This window comes from Trichosurus vulpecula, chromosome 2 (genome assembly GCF_011100635.1).
Source record: "Trichosurus vulpecula isolate mTriVul1 chromosome 2, mTriVul1.pri, whole genome shotgun sequence".
Classification (NCBI taxonomy): Eukaryota; Metazoa; Chordata; class Mammalia; order Diprotodontia; family Phalangeridae; genus Trichosurus; species Trichosurus vulpecula.
This window is the reverse complement of record NC_050574.1, coordinates 50,156,759-50,178,948: the sequence shown is the minus strand read 5'-3', so window position 1 is coordinate 50,178,948 and position 22,190 is coordinate 50,156,759. Positions and strand designations below refer to the sequence as shown.

Here is a 22,190-nt window from a genome sequence, read left to right as displayed (position 1 = left end):
TCAGCCCAACTGGCATCAGAGGGCATGTAGTGAGACTGTAATTCAGCACTAAAAGCTCTATTTCATCCTACTCTTGACTCCTAGGCCAACCAACCCACCATATACTTCCTAGGATGACATTTTAACTTCTGTGTTTTCATTGGTTCTTGAACCAGCAACCTTTCCAATGTAGGATGAGCTAGAACATCCAACTAGCTCTGGAGTCAACACCCATTTCTGATGATTGCTGCCTGTATCACTTAACCTCCCTGGGACTCAGTTTCCTGATCTGTCAAATGAGAAAATAGAGCAGGTTTGGACCAGATGGACTCTGAAGTCTTTTCCAGACTTAGATCTGTGATGCTACGGCCAAACAATTACCACTCCTTGGTAACCAACTCTCTTTCCAAACGTAGCCAGACTAGTCATCAGAAAACATGCAGTCTGTCACCAGGCCCATAATTGAATCTTTCTCATTTGGTGAAGCCTGTCTGAGCTCATGCTCAGCTAAGCTTGCCCTTCCAGAACCCCCAGTCAACTCCTTCAAAGAACAAAGCAACAGGAGCATTTAAGCGGAAGCTGGCTCTAACACGAGAGCAGGGGAGATAATAGAGCTATCAACCTTAACAGGACTTGGAGCCCCCATCGATGTCGATTCCATGTGCTCTATTAGTATTAAGATAAAAATAAAACAATTCACATTCAATAGATGTATTTAACACAAAGTACTTTCTTTCCAGGTAGTGAAAACAAAGGAGGAGCTAGCACAAGGATTATTATTCCATTTTACAGATGAAGAAACTGGGCCTTCAGAGACTTGGTTACACAGATACTAAGTGCCCGGTGTGTGGTAGAGCATTCCAAGCTCGCTTTGGTCTGATCAGCCATAGGCAGACGCATCGAAACTTGACTCTAGCACAATGACGTCATTTTGGTCCTCTCTGAGAACAAAGGACAACCAACCAGTCAAAGTGGAGACTGAAACTCTGGTTTCACTATGCAAAGTTTAGTGTTCTTTCTACTATGTTCTTATTTCTACTATGTTCTTCTTTCTATGATACCCTGATGCTGCATGATATGTGTGCCTCACAATAGCTAAGGAAGAATTTATTTCCACCAAGAAGATGAGCGTAATCCGGTGGTGATTCTGCTAATTTCTACATACGTGACCCTGGACGATTCGCTTAACATCTCTGGGTTTGATTCCTCCTCGGAGGGGCTTAGATCAGACAGCCTCTAACATTCCTTCCAGTCCTAAATCTCTGAATTATGAACTATAATCTATCATTCATGATTCATAAATGAGAGTAATAAATCTATAACCTTGTGATTAATAAATGTTTGTTGACTATCTAATCCTAAAAAAAAATCTCCACCATTAGACACTAGTGGCCATGACCTTCATCAGGGAAGAAATCCTAAATAACTTACGCGGGCTGTTTAGACAACAGGGTCCCAGCAAAGATGGAAGAGGAAAGGATGGTCAACACTTTGAAAAAGAAGATCTAGGGATCTCAGTGGCCCACAAGCTCCCTATGGTTCAGAGGATGCCAAATCAAATCCCATCTTGGGCTGCACTGAGAGGACCAGGGAGGCAATGGTCTGGCTGTGCCCTGCGCTCATCAGACCACAGGTAGAATGCTGGGTTTAGTTCTGAACATCACATTCTAGGAAGGATATTGATAAGCTAAAAAGTATCCAGGAAAAGACAACCAAAATTGTGAAGGGCTTTCAGATCATGCCATCTGAAGACTGGCTATAGAAACGGGAAATGGAAAAGAGAAACGGGGAGATGGAGGAATGGGTCTGAAGAGACTTTAAACATCTCTGGGCTATTACATGGAAGAGGCAGAAATCTGGTTCTGCTTGGCCTGAACGGGCAGAACCAGGAGCAACAGGTGGAACTTGGGATGGGAATTTATCACAAGCATAGATTCACATTCGTCTTCAGGATGTTCAAGGTGCCTTCCAGCTTGGACATTCTGTGAGCCCATGTCGAGGGTCCCAAAGGAACAGCGACCAAAGAAAGTCCCTTGGGCTCTTGGCAGCCCCCTTCCCCCTGTGCCACTCCCCAGCGAACGAAAATTCCCCAAATTAAAACAGGATATTTCACAAGCATTCCTCTACGTAGTCCCAAATGGGCACGTTGTGAAATAGCTCATTTGCTTCTGTTTCCAGATACGCCCAGTTTCATTTCTCCAAACCAGGGAAGGACAAGCAAGAAGATGCCAATCCCCAACACAAATTCTTACAGCCCTGAACTGGATGGGTGACTGCTGAGCTGGCATTCTGCTGAGGCCAACATCTCCTTTCCGGAAAGGGGGGACCCAGTGGTGACGATGAGGAGGAAGTCAACAGGACAGTATCCCAACTGGAACAAACTCAAGCCAGCCCCGATGGCCAAGGTCAAGGGATACAGACACAGAAGGGCAGTTAGACAACCTAGTCCAACCTCATCATTTTACAGTCAAGGACACTCGTGCCTAGAGAGGATATGTGACCTATCCAAAGTCACTCTTGGAGTGGGCAGCCTCGATAGGATTTGAACTCAGGTTTCCTAACTCTAAAAGCAGGGGAAATCGACCAAGATAATGGTCAAACATTTATTATCTACTCTAAGTCAGGAGGGATGGCAGGACAGAAATGAAATAGCCCAGGCCTTCAAGGAGCTGACGTCCTACCGGATGGACCAAGCAGTCAACAAGCGTTTACGAAGGACCATATTACGTGCCGGGCACTGTGCCAGGTTATGAGGACACAAACCCCCAAAACGTAAACCCCCTCCTCTCAAGGAGATTACAGATAATTAAGGAAAACTACACACACAAGTATATAATATGTATGATGTCGGTATGTGTGTATGAATGTATGTATGTATATATGTGTGTATGTGTATTGTATGCATTTACAGAATAAACTTTCTCATTCTTCCCACCAGGTCTTTCCAGCCTCGGACACTTACTAGCTGTGTGACTCTGGGCCAGTCACTTCACCTGTCTACCTCAGTTTCCTCATCTGTAAAATGTGTAATCATAATGGCCCCCACCTCCCAGGGCGGTTGTGAGGATCAGATAAGAGAGTATCTGTGAAGCGGTTTGCAGACCTTGAAGCAGTACAGAAACGTTAGCTCTTCAGGCCTTGTCCAGCAATGCCAAAGAAAGGAACCAAGGAGGAGAAGAGGAAGATACTCCAGCTGGTGAAAATCACTGTCCACCAGGATGGACCCAGTATTATTTACCAACAAAGGAGACCCTGGTCAGAGGCGACGGCGTGGCTGAAATGAACACGACTGCCCTTCCACCTGAGGCGTCCATGGCATCTGACCGTCCCTCAGACCCAAGGGAGGGCTGGGGGCCAGGGGCTCGTGGGGTCTGCACTGTCTCTCCCTCCCATACCCTCCTAGAGACGGGAATGAAAGCACACTGCCATCTTGGGGAAGAGTCTTGTCCCGGAAGGGGCCACTCCTTTTGTCTGTTCACAACAGTCATTTCTGTGGGGGCCTTCATGGTTACAGGGTACCTTCCTCCCACGGGTCCTATGAGGTAGATGAGGGCAGCATTCTACCGCCAAACTTTCAGGATTCATGGGCATTCTCTAAAATGATGCCAACCACAACCAGTGATCTCCACGGATGCCCACTACTCTACACCAGGGGTTAGCAAACTACGGTCCAAGGGCCAGTATGATGGCATGTGGGAGCTAAGAATAGATTTGACCTTCAGACCATAGATTGCCAACCCTTGCCCTATACTGTTGTAGAATGATAAAATCATGGCTCATAGGATCGTAGATTTAGAGTTGGAGCTAACTCCCTCATTTTACACATGAGGAAACTGAGGCCCAAAGAAATTATTTACCTGGGGTCCCACAGGTAGTAGCTAGCAGGAGCAGGATCTAAACCCAGGTCCTCTGATACCCCAATACAGCAGGCTGCTTTTCCTCTGCTGCAATAGAATCTTCCTGAATTACGGGGATGAAAACATTCATCATCACCCTAGTAACCAACCTCTCCACATCCCACTAGACTGGTCCTCAGACCACAAGCACAATCTGTTCATGGGCTTGTCTTGAAGTTTTTTGACCTTGGTAGAATCTACCAACAAAGCTGTGGATACTGCAGGCCATATCTGAGTCAGAATGAGGCATCAGAGAAGACTGTAGTGTAACGGGGAATCATAAATGTAGGACTGGAAGAGACCTCAGTCTAATCACATCAGGAGACTGAGACCCAGAGATAGGGAGTGACTTGCCAACGTCACACAGATTATAAACGTCAGAGGTGAAATTCGAACCCAGCTCACTGTTATTCTAGAGTCTGGACTCTTTCTACTCTATCCCTACATTATTGGGACACTGAGGCATCAAAAGAACAAGGGATATGCCCAGATCACAGCGCTGTTATTCATCACAGGGAGGACTGGAACCTTTTTCAGGTTCTGTCTCTGGGCCCAATGCCTCACAGAAGAGCTGGCCAACATCAGCTCTCACCTTGTTGAGGCTGCTCCGGTCGCTCACACTCTTGGTCAGCTGCTGGATCTCGGCCAGCTGGTCAGCCAGCCGCTTCTGCTCATTCAGTTTCTCAGCCAGCGTCTCCAGCTCTGTGAGGGCCAATTGGAGGGACAGCCTGTCTGGGTGGCCTTTGGGGGTGTTCTTCAGCATGTCCTAAGAGGGCAAGTGGAGAGGACCAGATTCAGAGACACGTGGCACATGGTTAGACCTGTCTGATCTGATTCTCAGTGTTTCTTTCTCTTTCTCTCTCTCTCCGCCCCCCATTTTTCCTCTCTTTTCTCCTCCCTCTCTCTCCTTTCTTCCTCCCTCTCCCTTCTTCCTCTCTCCTTCTCTCCCTTCTTCCTTTCTCTCTCTCCCTCTCACCATGTCTCTGTCTCTCCCTTTCTCTCTCTCCTTCCTCACACATGCTTATACGCGTGCCTCACAATTCCTAAAAGTTCCCTGGGTCAGACCAAGACTTTTTACTTCTCTGGCCACATCCTGTTTCCTCCAGTTAAATATAAGCTCCAAGAACACAGGCACTGATGGGTTTTGGTGTCATCTCTGTATCTGCAGCACTTGCTACAGTACCCAGCACACAGTAGGTGTTTGCCTCTGACAAGGCCAGACCCAGGTCACAGGCCGACTCCCTCAGGGGAATGAAGTCCACACCTGCCTCACTCTTCCCAGCCCATGCCTCAAAGTTCCCAGGAAATCTTTGGGGTTCAAATAGCTGAGTCGGGATTGGTAACCACCCTCTGTAACAGACTGATCTGAGAACCAGGAGTAGATGTGAGCTGTTGGACATCAACTCTCCCCCTCAACTCTCCTACTTAACAATCAGTTTCCCACGCAGACCCAAGTGAGAGCATGCAGTTCAATTCATTCCAATTTGGCTGAGATTCATCAAGCACCTACTATGTGCCAGCTAAATAGCCATGAGCTGAGGATAGAAAAAACATAACCTAAAACATCTCTGCCTTCAGGAAGCTCACATCCTACTAGAAGAAGCGATGTGTACATAAGTCAGCTAATATGAAGTATATGCAAATCACAAACCAAGTGAGTGTCCCAGGCCAAAAGGGGCTTCTCAGGGGAAAAAAATGTCAAGGACCAGCTGTCAGGGACAATGCTAGGCCAAGCCACTGGCTCGGGGATCCAGAACTTGAACTTGCAGAGTCATACAATCACAGACTCTCACAGTCAGAAGGCACGGCCGAAGTATCCCCTTTATAACAACTGTGGAAAAGTCTAGCCCATATTTGGGGACCTCCAGTGATGACCAACTCACTAGCCCCTCAGACAGCACCCCAACTAGTGGACAGCTCTTAGAATCAAGTTTTTCCCTTCCCTTTGGCTTTTCTGCTGGGCATTTCTGCCCCTTGCTCGTCTGGCCCTCTGGGGCCAAGCAGAAAAAGATGAACCCCTCTTCCCACTTAAGATCCTTTCATATATTTGATGAGAGCTCTCACATGCTCCCCTAAATCTTCTCTCCTTGAAGCTAACTATCCCCATTTCTCTCAAGTGATCCTCATGAGGCTTGGTCTCTACTCCTATCACAGTTATGATCCCTTACCTTGGGACTATATGTCCAATCTGTCAACATCCTTCCTAAAACGTGGTTCTCAGAAACAAGGGCCTTCAGATGTGGTGGGAACAGGGAAGAATACAGCAGGGCCATCGTTTCACTTGAGGACCAGTTTGGCGCACTGGATGAAGAGCTAGGCTTGAAGCCAGGAAAACCAGGGTGCAGTTCTGGCCTCTGATACCTAAGAGCTGTGTGACCCTTTCTATGGACAACTCTCTAAACAAGTCAGCACCAACCTGCACCCAGGAGTTCCCTGAATCAATTAAATCACAAGTCCAGTCTCCATCTTTAATCATCTCACACCCTCTGGACCCTATGCTGCTCTCAGAGTAGCCTAATTAGCTTTTCTGACAGCCATGTGACACCACTAACTCATGCTAGCTTTGCATTCTACTAAGACCTCCAGCTCTTTCTCATAAAACCATGTCTAACCATGCCTTCCCACAGTTTCCAACACTGGGGCAGGATTTTTCATTGATCCCTGTTTAATTTCATTATATTAGATCATCCCATTGTTCTAGCCCAGGAGCAGGGAACCTGCGGCCTTGAGGCCACATGTGGCCAGCTAAGTCCTCAAGTGTGGCCGAAGGTTCCCCACCCACTCCAGTCCAACTCTTTCACCCACTGTGTTAGCTCTGTGTCTTCTGCAGATTTCAAAAGCAGGATCTCCAGGCCTTTCTCCATGTCACTGACAAGAACAGAACTTCTCTGTGTACAAGTTACGCTCCCTCCACCCTAGGAGAATGCAAACTCCTTGAGGGCAGGAGTCGTTTCCTTTTTGCTTGCTTCACAGAGTAGACACTCAACAAAGGTTTCATGAATTAAGTTGAACGGCTCTAACTAAGCATGATTGGAGAGACAGGCCTCTGGGTTATCTGAGGAGAGCCAGCCAAGACCATAGGCTATTATCCTTCCCCATGCAGGCTCTCTTCAGGTCAAGGGCAGACAACTAATTTCATCAGAATGCCGTGCTAAACGTCTAACTCTTGAGAACTATTCCCATTTCCTTCTCACTACGTCTCCCTCTTCCCCCATCGCCCTCTCTCCTAGCCCCAGGATGCTCAGAACCCACTGGGGTTTGACCGCTCACACAGCTTGGATGAGATGAGAATTAATTACCAACTCTGGTCCTCCTGGTGAGATGGTCTTACCATCTGCCTTGCCTCAATGCTCCCAGCCCTGTCCTCTGACCTATTTATAGGACCTAAGGACCTCTCGGAGAGCCCTGTCATTCACACTGCTGTGGAAACCCTGAGGGACCTTCCATCTGCCCAGCAGCTGAACTTTCTCTTATGGGTTTTTTTTTCCCCAAAGTAGAATGTGAGCTGCTGGAGAGCACAAACTGTCTCGCTATTTCTACTTTTATCTCCTGTGCTTAGCTTGTCACATGGTGAGTGCTAAGTAAATGCCTTTTCTATCATTCATTCACCGAGCCAATGCTTCCTCAGGGCACCATATAACCTATATACGCCACCGTGGGAAGGAACACAGGAGGCGCTGCGGGAGGATCAGATCCACTTTATAGGAGGCCAAGGGCAGGGAGGTGGCCAGCCATCTGTGTGGCCCCTGATGGCCTATCCCAGGGCTCCTCCTGTCACACTATGCTAGCTGCCACCTGGCTTTGGGACAGGGCCATACCTGAAGGAGAAGGATGAACTGAGGAAACCGCTGGATGGGCTTCACCATCAGCCCATAGAGAGTGACTCGATCCGAGCTGCTCACCTGCCGCCTCTGGAGGAGAAAAACTCCTGTCATGCTCCAATATGGGTCCCTTGCACCCATCCTCCAACCCCAGGACTGAGTTGTCCTTCCCCGACCCAGGATCCACCAGGACACCAGTATGTGCTAGCAGCCCTGCCTCGGACAGTAAGGACAAGTGAAGCCTCTCGACCCAAGAGACAGAAATTCTGTCAACCCGAGCCCTTGAGATGGTCTAGAACTGTCCTTTTATAAAGGTCAAAAACAACTCATACTCTTTACTATGTTACATACACCTGGTATGCTATCTGGACCTAGAATGAACCTCAGAATGTAGAAAAGAGTTCTTAGAAGAAAGAATGGCAGAGCTGGGGTGGCCCTTCAGACACAGGATGTCAGAGCTGGGAAGGCGCTTAGAACACAGAATGTCAGAGCTGGGCGGGCCCTTAGAACACAGGATGTCAGAGCTGGGAGGGGCCTTAGAACACAGAATGTCAAAGCTGGTAGAGTCCTTAGAGCACAGGATGTCAGAGCTTGAAGGGGCCTTAGAACACAGGATGTCACAGCCGGGAGGGCCCTTAGAACACAGAATGTCAGAGTAGGGAGGGCCCTTGGAACCCACAATGTCGGAACTGGGAAGGCATTTAGAACACACAGTGTCAGAGCTGCGAGTGCCTTTAGAACCCAGAATGTCAGAGCTGGGAGGGGTTTTAGAATCCAGAATGTCAGAGCTGGGAGAGTCTTTAGAACACAGAATGTCAGACCTGGGAGGGGCCTTAGAACACACAATGTCAGAGCTGGGAGAAACCTTAGAGCACAGATTATGGCCTTGACACTTTCTGGTACACTACTCAGTCCTTGGTGGAACCTACTAAGAAGTTGGTTTTCCATTATGAGCACCTAGTACCAGATACTGGATATTATCGTCCCTCCTTACATCGGGCTCGCTAAAATCAGGGAAGGGGAAGTCCTTCACCAAAATGAGGAGCAGAAAGTAGAGCTCTGGCATCTCTGCTAAGCAAGTGACCAGCCTCTCCCCACCAAGGGATATCTGACTCATCCCATGACTGACCTTGAGGAACTCCAGGAACGCTGGCTTGGTCAGACAGGCTTTCTTGATGATGGACATGGCAGTGGTGAAGTTGTTGACATAATCACTGTACACATCCAAGACCATGGACTTGGAGAACTAGAAACAAAAAGAAGACAGTACAAGAATTTTTTTATACCCACTTCACAGAGGGGAAAACTGAGGTTGAGAGAGACTAGGGAACTTTTCATAAGGTCCTATAGTTTCGAAGGGCTAGAGACAGGTGATGCGCCATTCTTGACAGCAAGTTCTAACACTGTTCACCTTCTCCTACAATTTCCTCTCCTCACATAGGCCCTTGAAACTAATGACTTAGCACATGGAAGAGGGATAACCCAAATGTGGGGGGACAGTGTCCTCAGTCTGAAGGCAGAAGTCCTGGGAGTGGCTGGAACGTGGAGCCACAGCTTCCTCAGCACCAGGATGCCACCTCCCGTGCTCATTGTGTCATGCATGAGTCATGAACCTCTCTGAGCCTGAGGCTCCTCATCTACAAAATGGAAATAGGCCTCCTTGCCCAGGCCTTGCCCCTAGACTACTGCATCACAGGAAACAATTTTCTAAGTGCTACAGCAAAGGCCTACGATGGGGAAGAGTGAACCACCAAAGTCAAGTGTTTGACTAATATTCCTACACATTCTGTGCTCCACCATGGTAGGGCAGAACAGGGCAGAAATGAGAGCTTTGGGGAGAAAGACTCCAGATGCCCCTGTCCCCAGGTCTGAGCCTCTTACACAAGCAACAAGAAGAGCTTAGGGAAGTTTCACAGGATCACAAAACATCAGAACTAGGAGGGGCCTTAGAACACAGAACATCAGAACTAGGAGAGACCTTAGAACACAGAGTGTCAGGGCTGGGAGAGGACTTTAAAACACTGAATGCTAGATCTGGGAGGGCCTTTAGAATAGAAAACATCAGAGCTGGAAGGGCCTTAGAACACAGAATGTCAGAACTGGGAGGGCCCTTAGAACACAGAATGCCAGATCTGGGAGGGCCCTTAGAACAAAGAATATCATGGCTGGGAGGGGCCTTAGAATATAGAATATCAGAGCTGGGAGGGCCTTAGAACAGAGAATGTCAGAACTGGGAGGGCCCTTAGAACAAAGAATATCATGGCTGGGAGGGCCCTTAGAATATAGAACATCAGAGCTGGGAGGGCCTTAGAACAGAGAATGTCAGAACTGGGAGGGCCCTTAGAACACAGAATGTTAGGGCTGGGAAGGGCCTTAGAACATGTTGTCAGATGAGGGCAATAATAAAAACTTAAAGTGCTATATAAACATCAGTAATAGGATATAACACAAAAATACAATATCAAAATTTGATATATTAATATAATACTGTTTTCCTTCATACATACATACATATGAATAACCTCCAGCCCAGTGCTCTTGCCACCCTGTTGCTGGCAGACTAAACCTCCTCTTGTGCCTATCTAGTTCACAGGTCCCCTTCCAAAGCCAGTCGTGCCTTCTGTTTTCTTATCTTTTTTTAAAAATTTTTTTTTGGCGGGGGGAAGGCAGGGCAATTGGGGGTTAAGTGACTTGCCCAAGGTCACACAGCTAGTAGGTGCGCCAAGTGTCTGAGGCCAGATTTGAACTCAGGTCCTCCTGACTCCAGGGCTGGTGCTCTACTCACTGCATCACCTAGCTGCCCCCATGCCTTCTCTTTTCACAGAGGGAGAAGGGCTGAGGCTCTGGTAAGAAAGGAGGGAGGGATCCTGCCGCCAGCACTCACTCACCGAAGCCACAAAGAGGTCGCCAATTTTCTCCGTTGCATCCCACTCAGCCACGCGGGAAGACAGGGCAATCTGAAACATGGAGTGGCACTGCAGAATCTCCTTAAGGCGAAAGAAGACCACCTGGCACTTGCGGGCACTCAGCACCTTAGGCTCCATCTCCATCAGGGGGTTTCTATAATCCTGTCAGAGGATGGTGGTAGTTAAAACTGGGGCCATTTGCCAGTGGAAGAACCAGATCCAAATCCCACACACAGGGAGCCAGCTCCTCTGCTGGACCAGGGCTGGGCTCTTAGGTCTAGATGGAGGTGTTTCCGCCTTCAGCCTCAACCTACCATCCGTGTAGCATGTGGACACATTAATCACATTCCTGCCGAGAGCAGATTTCAGAAAGAACAGCTGGACTAATGAGGCAGGACCATGTCACGAACAGGGAGAAGGACTGGAGTTCAACTCCTGGCTTTCTGACCTTCAGAAAGTCACTGAACCTCTCAATGCCCTAAATGACTAAGACTAAAATTGCATAAGGGTTACTGACCAACAGTGATATGAGTTCTCTTTATCAGCGGGATCTCAAGTCCACTCAATTCTACGCCACCACCCCTCATGGAAAAACAGGGAGGAAACACTGTCTTCCTATCACAGAGCCCCCAGACTTATGAAGGGAGGATCCTTAGCCTCCTGGAACCTCCAGTCTAATGGGAGAGACACAGTCCCTGTCCCCAGAGAGCTCTCAGTCTGTTGGAAAAGGCAGAAAAAAAAATGGTGTATAGCAACAGATTGACTCTGAGTGAGGGGCTTTGGAAGGGGGAATGAATGCCTGGATGGATAACAAAGTGAGGGGGTTAATAATGAAACATAAGACATCTAGTTATAAGAAGACCGGGTTATCTCATTCAACCCCTTCATTTTCCAGAAAAGGAGACTGAACCCCTAAAAGACTCAATGACTTGTCCCAGTTCATGGACATAGTAGAAAGCAAAACTAGGATTCAAACCCAGGTCCTCTGACTTCAAATCCGTGACACTTTCCTTTAGACCATGCTGCTTCCTAATTATGAAGGGAGCAGAAGACCCTTTGACCATATAGAGAGAAGATCTCAGGGACTTCTTAAGCCAGAGCTGAGACAAAGGGTGTCTAGTTCTCAGTGGCAGTGGGAGAATCAGCCTTCCCAAAAACGATGCGTCTCTGTAGAATTTCTTGGACACCATAAACCCTGGTGACCTGCCATCTTTATGATGGCTCCAGCTTTGGCTTCTTCCACTAAGTCTTCATATGTCCCATGAGGCCCCCAAATCCCTAGCCAGCTGCACCTGGATAGGACTTATAAAAAGTCTTTTTCTCTGTGTTCACGACCCAAGGTCAAGCCTGGGGCTTTGCTCATCATAAGGTCCCTTCAAAGATGTTCAGCTGAATTACAACTGCCAAAAGGCTTGTTGAGCCTTCAGCCCTGGTTTCCCCGGAAGGAAAAGGATCAGGAATTCCCTCCAATTTCCCAGAAGTCTCCTAGAGACCCTCTCCTTGACGTACCTGAAGGATCCGTTTCAGGGACTCCACATAGCTCCCCTCACTCTGCACAATGGACCGTAAGATGTGACGTCTCACCACCTGTAGAAGCCAAAGAAAAAATCAGTGAGTCAATCTGTCATGCCCACATAGCCAGCTTCTGGGAACTTACACCTACCCTGGGGACAAAACAGCTTTGGGAGCTCGTAATTCAAGAATGGAAATATCCCTTCCTCCTCCAGCCTCTTCTCTGAAGGTCTATTCTGGCCAGGCTAATTAGTCCTTTTCCTAGGAAGTCCCAAATCACCACTATGTCCCCAGATGGCATAAACACAGACTCCATGGACAAGGGTGCAGGGGAAGGAAGTCTGGTGGAGGGTCAATACATTCTAGGCTTCATTTCCAAGAGCAACCCAGGCCAATGGGCATCTGTGCAAGGTCAACTGGCTCTATGACAAGAGCTTAAATTTTAGATTGTTTTACTGTCTTCAAAATATTTTACATAGAAAGAAATAAGGCTGGTTCTGTTTGGCCCCAAAGGAGAGAACCAGGATTTGTGGGAGAGTGGGGGAGTTACAAAGAGGACAACTGAGATGGGATGTCAGGAAAATCTTGAGGCATCCAACACTGGAACAGAGGGTTGGTTGGAGAGGTGGTGGAGTTCTCCCTTACTGAAGGTCTTCAGGCAGAGCCTGGATGATCACTTGTATATGGTAGGGGAGTGGAGGAGTGGGAGCGGGACCTAGATCATTTAATTCAATCCCTTCATTTCACAGAAAAGTGCTACTGTATCCTTATAGGGGATATGAGGGGATCCTTACAGGAAGACAAGTTGAACTGGATCATCAAGGCCCCTCTTAAATCTCAAAGGCTGTGAGTCTACCATTCTGTAATTTATCTCATTTGATGTCCTCCCACCCTCCCCACACACACATACCCCACTCCTGTAAGATATATAAGTGAGTGTAGATATTGTCATCACCTTTTTAATTTTTTTATTATCATCATTATTTTTTTAAAGATAAGGAAAGTCTCAGAAAAGGTAGATTTGCTTAAAGTCCCAGAGTTAGCAGGCAACAGAGATGGGAGTTAAACCCAGGTCCAAATACAAGTTCAATCTTCTTTCCTCTAAACAATGTGGCTTCTAACAGGCAGCTTTCTGTCCTCAGTGGACAATGGGATGGATTTTCCTCTTCCCTCTGATTTCCCCCTCTCCTACCCCACTTCTTTTTTTTCCTTTTTTGCCTTCTCTTTTGCCCATGCCTGAGGTTTTCCAGTAGCACTCAGGGGCTCTGCAGAGCCCCACCAGTGATGATCTGGAACACATAGTCTTCAGCTTGTAGGCACGTCACTCCTCTCAAATTTCCATGTAGTCAAAGGGCTCTGTGGTCCCCAGCCTCACTCTGTCCTCCCTAGGGGTTACCAATGGCACCCCTCGATTCATAATGATATTATTCTCAGATTTAGAATATAACATTTTGGTTATATTAGAATATACTATATGGTATATTAGAATTATCAATATTAGTTATGTTAAAATATAGTATATTAGTTGAGTATACCACATAGCTCCTTGGAGAGGGTAACTGATTACTGTTGGTCACAGAAGATGCGAGGATGCTGGGAGGGGAAGGGAATAAGCATGCTTACAAACATGTCTTTAGGAGGAAGTGCTGGCCAGCCCCAGGAAAAGAATACTGAAGCAAGAGTTGGGAGACCAGGGTCCTAGAACCCATCTCTGCCACCAACTAACTGCCCCGGGACCTCAGACAAGTCAGACAAGTCTCTCTGGGTCTCCATTTCCTCATCTATAAAATGAGGAGTTGGAACTACTCTCTAAGTCCATTCCTGTTCTAGTACTTGATATTCCATATTCTAATATTAAGTGTTTCAAGGTCCCTTCCAGATCCAACATTCTGTGTTCCCATGAATCCCATGAACTTCTAAGATTCTATGTTCTAAGGATCCTCCAGCTCCAACATTCTGTGTTCCCATGAATCCCATGAACTTCTAAGATTCTATGTTCTTCCAGCTCCAACATTCTATGTTCCCATGAATCCCATGAACCTCTAAGATTCTATGTTCTAAGGATCCTCCAGCTCCAACATTCTATGTTCCCATGAATCCCATGAACCTCTAAGATTCTATGTTGTAAGGATCCTCCAGCTCCAACATTCTATGTTCCCATGAATCCCATGAACTTCTAAGATTCTATGTTCTTCCAGCTCTAATATTATATGTTTCCATGAATCCCACACACCTCTAACATTCTAAGTCCTAAGAATCCTTCCAGCTCCAACATTCTATGTTCCCATGAATCCCATGAACCTCTAAGATTCTATGTTGTAAGGATCCTCCAGCTCCAACATTCCATGTTCCCATGAATCCCATGAACCTTTAAGATTCTATGTTCTAAGAACCTTCCAGCTCCAACATTTCTATGTTCCCATGTATCCCACACACCCCTAACATTCTAAGTCTTAAGGATCCTTCCAGCCAAAATATTCTGTCTATATACCTTATGGCTCTGACATTCTATGGCTTAACCCTTCCACTCCCATTTTGAATTTCTATTGTGTTTTCTTCCCTAGAAACTCACACTGCTTTGTGTTGGTTCTCACCACTAAGACAGAATAATAGATTCTTCCTTCCCATTCACAAATGAGAAAGTCTCAGAGAGATTTCATTACTTGCCTGAGGTCACACAGAAAATCAGGAACAGATATGAGAACAGATTCTAAGCTATGGCAGGACAAAGAGCATACCAGATTTGGGGGCCTGAGGACCAGAGTTCAAACCGTGGCTTTGCTACTCACTAGCTGTGTGACCCTGGGGAAGTCATTTGCCCCTCTGGTCCTCCACCTGCCTCATTGGCAAGAAGGTGGTAGGTAATACCTGCCTTACAGTGTCACTGAGTTAAGTGCTTTGTAAGGTTTCAAGCACCATAGGAATGAGAGTGATTGCTCTTCCTCTCTCTGCCCACTTTTCACTGTCACTACTATTCTAGCCAGTATAGGTTGGTTAGTTCATTAGGCTACATACCTCCTTGGGCAGAGAGGATGCTGGGAGGGGAAGCAAATAAGCATAGATATGGTACCTGCCATGTTCCAGGCACTGTTCTAAGCCCTTTACAAATATCATCTCATTTGAGCCTCACAACAATCCCGGGAGGTAGAGTGCTGTTTTTATCCCCATTTTAAAGTTGAAAAAACTGAGGCAAACAGAAATTAATCCCAGGGTCACAGAGCTAGTAAGTATCTGAAGTTGAATTTAAACTTGGGTCTTCCTGATTCCAGCCCAATGCTCTATCCACTGTGCTGTCTGACTACCTCTGGGGGGCACCCACATTTGCAGAGTCAATTCCTACAAGCTCTGTTGTGGTCAGGAATGGTTCCACTCCCCACCGGCTCCCAGCCACACATAGATGTCATACATGGCCGTCTCCCTCCTCAAGGCAAAAAGCTCATTTAGACACAAATAAGGAAATAGGAACCTTCCCTACTCCCCCACTCCATGTATCCACCCACTCCCCAACAGACCTGTTGAGGGCTGAGGCCATCTGGCATGGGGCCTAATTCCGGAGCTGGATGCTTGATATCAGAAACAGTGACTTCCAGGAACCCCATGTCCTCCTCCTCTGAGTCACCTGGAAAAACAAACCAGAACCAAAGTGAATCTTCAGTGCTGGAGCCCAAGGATGCATCAACCCTCTCCCCTACCTGGGATCAGGACTAGTACTCAAAAATTCCAAGGTGATGCCCCAAGGCCGTGAAGCTGTGCAATGAGGATGTAACCTTTCCCCACCTCCACCTCACCCTCAGTTCTGCAGAACCATTATGTCCTCTGAAATGGAGGGGAAGATCATTAAGAACCCCATGCTGTGAGCTCCATGAGAGCAGGGTCTGTCTCTCACCTTTTATATCCCCGGTGCTTAGCACAGCGCCAGGCACACATTAGGATTGATTGATAAGTTTTATGATTAATACACTTGTCTTCTGGAATGAGTCAGAACTTCTTTGGGATATCAAAGGTGAGACCTGTTTGGCAGCACAGTTCAGGCAAGTCTGCTGACCAGAATCAGAGACCCTATTCGAGGAGCCTACACTTAATGAGGCACCAGGGGATGGGAAAGGGCTCTGAGCTTGGAATCAGAGAATACCGCTTCCTTTATGGCTCCAGATCCATGACTCTTTATAAGCCTGGTTCTCCCCCTCCAAATAAACTGGACAATACTGTTGAGACATCTACATAGAGGGAGGGCTTTCCCTCCTAAGACCAGGACCTAACACAAGGTTCTGCCTATAATAGGTGCTTAAGAAATGTTTCTTGGAGCTTGGCCCCAAAGAAGACCTATAATAACGTAGCTATAATAACATAGTGCTGAAAGATGGGACCATAGATGGATATGCAAATTATGTTAAATGAAGTAAATGTTTCTATTTCTGAAAAAAAAATAACATAGCTCTCCAACTTCTTTGCAGAAGTGGGGAGCCTATGGGTGGGGAATTCTGCATACCTGGTCAGATTTTTTCAGCATATTAATTAATTTTGCTAATTTTTTCCTGTTCTTTTTTTACCTTTTTAATTCTTTGATATATGAGACAGCTTTCTAGGAGGAAGGAAGGGAGGGCTACAGAGGACATTTAGGTGATGCAAAAACAAAAGATGTCAATAAATTTTTTAAAAATGCTTATTGGCTAGGTGACCCTGGGAAAGTCACTTAAAATATCAGAGCCCTAGGCAAGTCTCTACAATTTGCAAATCAGTTGCTGATCTGAACTGGTGGAGAGAGTTTCCCTACCAGGAGTTCCCTGCCTGATATAATCAAGGTCCAGACCCCACTCCAAACTAAATTTTTAAAAAGCCATCAGGACAGCAGAGATTAACTGGATTTCCCCTTCTGGACTGTACAGTGAGGTTTGGTCATCTCTCATGGAAGGAAGATCAATGAACTTAAAGCTGGAGGGAATCTTAAAGATCATGCAATTATCCATCTGAATCCTCTCATTTTACAGAGAAAGAAACTCAGCAGTAGAGAGAGGCAGTGATTTGTCCAAGGTTACATAGGTAATAACTAACAGAGGGTCTCCTGACTCCAAATCCAGTACACCCTATACTGGGCACATGCAGGCAAGCAGGAGGGAGGGAGATGCCGCAGAAAGAAAGGAGGAGCCTCCAGTGCAGTCCAGATCAGGAGCTGGCTTCAGTGGCAGGGTTGTTGGGAGAGAGGGGAGAGGAAATGGGCAGAATCCCAGGCATGCCCCCTAGAACACGACTGTCTGCAGAGGTGGCAAGAGGCTATCAGCCATTTTCTCTGGTCCCACCACTGTCTCCCTAGCATCAGCTCAGACTGGCCCAGACTGACCCTCTTTGTCCCCACCGCCCTAGAACTAAAAATAGTTTTCTTCTGAGTGCCAAAACGGGAAAAGAAAATGCCTGTTGTGAAGAAATGTGGGCGGGTTTGTTTTCTTTCAAAAGAGAAAAGCAAAGGACCCCAAAGAATCCTGATGATCTGAGACACGGCCTGGACAAGGGTAAAGAGGGCAGGGGTGGGCTGCAACCAACAGAGAAGAAGAGAGTTAAGCAACAGGGCTGCTGGACTCTTGTTTAGGGGCCTTTCTGAGCTCAAGGCTCATATGAAAGGAGAGAAGAAAGCCCCATCCTAGGATTGCTTCTGAAAACAAGAGCTGGCTGTGGGCAGACAGGAAGTAGGGGTCATCAAGATGCCAGGGGGCTGAGACAGAGGCCAGCACACAGAGCCAGACAACCTAGTTGAGGAAGGGATGTCCCTTACCTGAGAAGGAGACTGAGGAGGAAGAGGAGGAGGGGCATCGGATGACAGTGTGGGACTGGCAGAGGCTGTCCCGCTTCACCCACATTGTGCCCCCGGCATTGCCCCGGGCCCACCGGAGCCGTCTGCCAGTTAGCTTCCTCTTCCCTCCTCCACCACCACCGTGGAGGGTTTCCATTCTCGGCTGGTGATTTGAGCTGGGGCTATTAATAACGCCTCTGGAGGGAGGGTCATTTTACCAAAGGCTTTGGATGAACTCTGGGGGTGGAGGGAGACTGGGAGATGGAGGAGGAGAAGGAGGAGGAGGAGGAGGGGAGGAGAAGAGGGAGGAAGAGGAAAGGAAGGAGGAGGAGGGGAAGGACAGGAGGAGGAGGGGGAGGAAAAAGGGGAGAAGGAGGGGGAAGAGAGCAGGAGGAGGGCTCACCAGCATGGGGGTGGGAAGAACAACCTACTACAGTTATGTTCAGCTGACCAATCTTTCTCCTTTCCCCAATTTTGAGATCACTCCCTTGCTGGGTTGACCACCCTTGCTCACTGAAAGCCACTGATCCCTAAAAGAAGAAATCTTGGCAGGGCTAGGAGGGTATGGCAGGACTTAGATTTCCACTTCCTGGCCAGTATATCTCGAGAAGAGCTGATGCCCTGGTCCCACTGTGGACCAAGATGCTAGGATGGGGAGAGAATGAAGGGAACTGGCTTTACCTGCTGCCCTCCAACTCTAGGAATAAAGTAATTCAGTTGGGGATCACTGCCTACTCCTGCCCCATATAACCCCTTTCTGCCACACATGCCAGTGACTGTCAGCCAAAGAAGAGAAAATGCAGTTTATGGAAAGGCAGTGAGTGTGCTGAAGGAGAAAAGAGGCTAAAAATGTATAGTCAATCAAGGCATGGGTCCTTGGCCCAGCTCCAGCTCCTAATGTGACCTTGAACAAATCACCTTTCTCTTCTGAAACTCAGTTTCCTTCTCTGCTCAGTAGCAATACTTGTCTTGGCAACTTCACAAGAGTGCTGTGGAGAAAGAATTTTAATTTTATCTTTTATTTTAGAAATCTCAGATCCCCTTTCCCTCTCTGAGACTCAGGTGCCTCAAGATTAAAACGCCTCCTGGTAGCAACAACCTCTCCTAAGGATTCTGTAAGATAGGCTAACAATAAGGTAAAGACAAGAGCTCCAAACACAACTATTTAGATACCATAGTCCATCCTATAAGGAGTGTGGGATCCCTTAGACATGGCAAAGACTTGACAAACCAGGGCCAATTCTAATTCAGTCAAACAATAAACATGTATTAGGTGCCTACTATGCGCCAGCCACTGTGCTAGGCTGAGGGATACAAAAAGAGGCAAAGACAGCCCCTGCCCTCAGGGAGCTTACAATCTAACGGATTTCAGGGAAGCTACACTCAGTCACTCAATGCTCTAGTCTCCACAAATCCCCTCTCAATGTTATTGTTAATTAAACTTCCTTTAGTTGGAGGTCAGACGATCTCTATGGGTCTCATTTCGTGCCAGTCCTGAATATAAACCACCAGACGAGCCTGACTCAGGCCTAGCTGAGAACATATGGGTTATAACACTTAACCTATGGACTTTTACAGGGATGTTGTCCCCAAAAGCCTTAAGACCCTAAGACACTTGAAATTTAAGCGATGATGATGGTGAGTAAAAAACAATGAAAACAAGAAGAAAGGTCCACATGGCCCCCTTAAAAAGGGGAAAAACGTCCCCTTGAGGTCCCCCAGGATTTTCTGGGAGAAAAGGTAAGTGCCTGGGGGTGAAGCAGGAATAATGAATGGGCATGATAAGAATCATGGGCTCATAGACAGTTTGAAGGGACTAATTTGAGGGCATCTGACTCAAGCCCCTCATTTTACAAAGGAGCAAACTGAGGCCCACAGGGATGACGTGACTTACCCAAGGTCACACAGCTAGAAAGTGGCAGGGCTCAAATTCGAATTCAGAACCTGTGACTCCAAACCTGGCATTCTTTCCAATGTACTCTGCTGCCTGACTTTCAAAGGGAAAGGAACTTGGTGGTTTTTCTTGAGGAAGAAAGTGTGGTGTTTGTGAAAAGAAGGGGGAATCAGGAAGCTGAGATGAAAGGGGGGTGATGAAATCGAGTCCTCAGCTGACCAAGCCCATGGGTGTGCATCCCCGGACTGCCTTTGAAGAACGCCTCCTCCCTCCCCCTGGGTGAGGCTCACGTCCCCTCTGGCCCCCGGATGGGCTCTGGCCAAAGGCAGAAAGAAGCTGGTTGCTAACAGCATTCTGAATCCACAGAACAAACAAGGGGAGGGGATGGGGAATGGGGCCAGCATCCTCAAAGGGGGCCCCAGGACGAGGGCTCCAGCTGAGTCAGAGGAATAGAGGATCTCAGTCACAGCCTGATGTAAAGGGGGCAGGACCTGAGGAAGGAGGCAGCCGGCCGGGTCTGGCACCACTGGGGAGGGTGTAAGGATGGAAAAGGGATGGGAAGAAGAGCTCTTTGGAGTCAGAGGACCTGGGTTCAAATCCTGCCTTTGCTTACTTACTGGGGCAAATCACTTAATCCATCTGAGCCTGAGTGTCCTCATTCATAAAATATATTTTATATAAATTTAAAATTTAATTTTATTAAAAACATAATTAAAATTTAAATAAAACATTATAAAATAAGCAAAGTGGAGGCTTCTGAAGTCCCTTCTGATCCTTAATCTAGGATGTGATGATCCTGGGGAAACGGCAGGTGATGCAGTGGGTAGAACACTGGACCTGGAGTCAGGAAGTCCTGAGTTCAAACCCAGCCTCGGACATTTACTGGCTGAGTGACCCTAAACAAGTCACTTCACCCTCATTTGCCTCAGTTTCTTCATCTGTAAAATGGGGATAATCATAGCCCCTCCCTCTCAGGGTTGTTGTGAGGATCGAATGAGATAATACCTGTAAAGGGCTTAGCACAGTGCCTGGCACACAGTAGGTACTCTGTAAATGGGAGCTCTTCTTATTAAGAGTCCAAACGGGAGCATCAGACACCGTGGCGCTGTGGTTCCCTGGTTCTCCTAACTGGCCTGCCTGCAGTTCCCCACACAAAACATTAAATCTTTCATCTCCGTGGGCTGTTCCACATCACCTGTGTCTTCACATCCATAGCTCTCTTCAAGATTCAATCAAGGACCACATCTGACATGGGGCCTATTCTGATCACCAGAGGTGTTGTGCTCCCCCCATGGGAAAAAAATGTCTTGGCATTTACTTTTCGTATATTTTGTTTTTATTTATTGGTATAGAATGGAAGCTCCCTGACGGCAAGCATTGTTTCATCTTTAATCTTTGTATCCCTAGCATCCAAGCCAGGACAAAGATCTAAAGCTCGAAGGAGCCTCGAGGGCCATCTAGCATGACTGCCTCAGATGAGGCCTAGAGAGATCATGACTTGTCCAAGGTCATATAGGTGGCAAACATCTGAGCCAGGATTTGAACCAAGGTCCTCAGACTTATGGCGCTTTTTCCACATCACACTGGATACATACACACCGAATGAATGAACAAATGAATGTGTGCAGAGCCCCATGCTTAGTTCTGAGGGAGGCATAAAATTTAAATAAGGCAGTCCTTACAGTCTAGTAAAGAGAAAAGAGGCCAACACTATGATACCTACCCTTATTAAATGAGAAGTACAAAGCAAAGGGTCCTGAGAGGATCAGAGGGAAAGGCTGAGAGCAAAAGGACGTTATCAGGGAAGGCTTTCTGGAAGAGGGGGCCTTGGAGCTGGGTTCTGAAGGATGCCGTACCTAGGACTTCTTTCCTGTGCAGGAAGGAGACTTTGCGCATGACCGCCATCCTCGTCTTTTCCAGCCCATCCTTGGTCCCGCTCTTGGCAGCCTTCATGAGCTGGGTCATCTGATGGAAGAGAAGGGAAGAAGCTTGTCAGAAGCAGAGAGCAGGGCATCACCCTGCCTTTTACCTTGTGTTCCCAGCCCAAGACACTCCCCATCTCCTGGGCTCACTCTGGGCTGTGGGCAGCACCCTCTCAGCCTGGACAGCGCCTTACGTGGAGTAATCTGCTCAGGGAACATTTGCAGAATCAAATTGAACACAAAATGGAGCTCCTAGCCACATCTGCCTCCTTCTCCATCTTTGTTCCCTTCTTGCTGAGACATGATCTGTAAGGTCCAATGTCGGAGGCAGTTTGATGTGGTGGAAATATTAACAATAAATCATTTCAAAACCATTTAGAGCGCATTTAGAGCGTTTTGAGGTTTGCAAAGTTCTTTACAAATATCTCGTTTAATACAACCACCCTGAGAGGTGACATTATTATCCCCAGTGTAT

The 22,190-nt window shown here is 47.2% G+C and overlaps 1 protein-coding gene across 4 annotated transcripts in view; it reads right to left on the bottom strand.

Annotated features, from left to right (window-relative positions):
* The window catches only part of ARHGEF10L (Rho guanine nucleotide exchange factor 10 like), a 232,632-nt gene that overhangs the window by 92,379 nt on the left and 118,063 nt on the right, over positions 1-22,190 (bottom strand). For 2 of the 4 annotated variants that reach the window (XM_036746730.1, XM_036746734.1), the window contains 7 exons: positions 21,650-21,758; positions 15,627-15,733; positions 12,112-12,189; positions 10,585-10,764; positions 8,826-8,942; positions 7,694-7,786; positions 4,468-4,641 (listed from right to left, as the gene is read on the bottom strand). In XM_036746730.1, the coding sequence (XP_036602625.1) occupies positions 4,468-4,641; positions 7,694-7,786; positions 8,826-8,942; positions 10,585-10,764; positions 12,112-12,189; positions 15,627-15,733; positions 21,650-21,758 (858 nt within the window). Of the gene's footprint in view, positions 1-4,467; positions 4,642-7,693; positions 7,787-8,825; positions 8,943-10,584; positions 10,765-12,111; positions 12,190-15,626; positions 15,734-17,881; positions 18,021-21,516; positions 21,589-21,649; positions 21,759-22,190 lie in introns of those variants that run through there. The other 2 variants (XM_036746732.1, XM_036746731.1) reach the window with 2 other exon arrangements.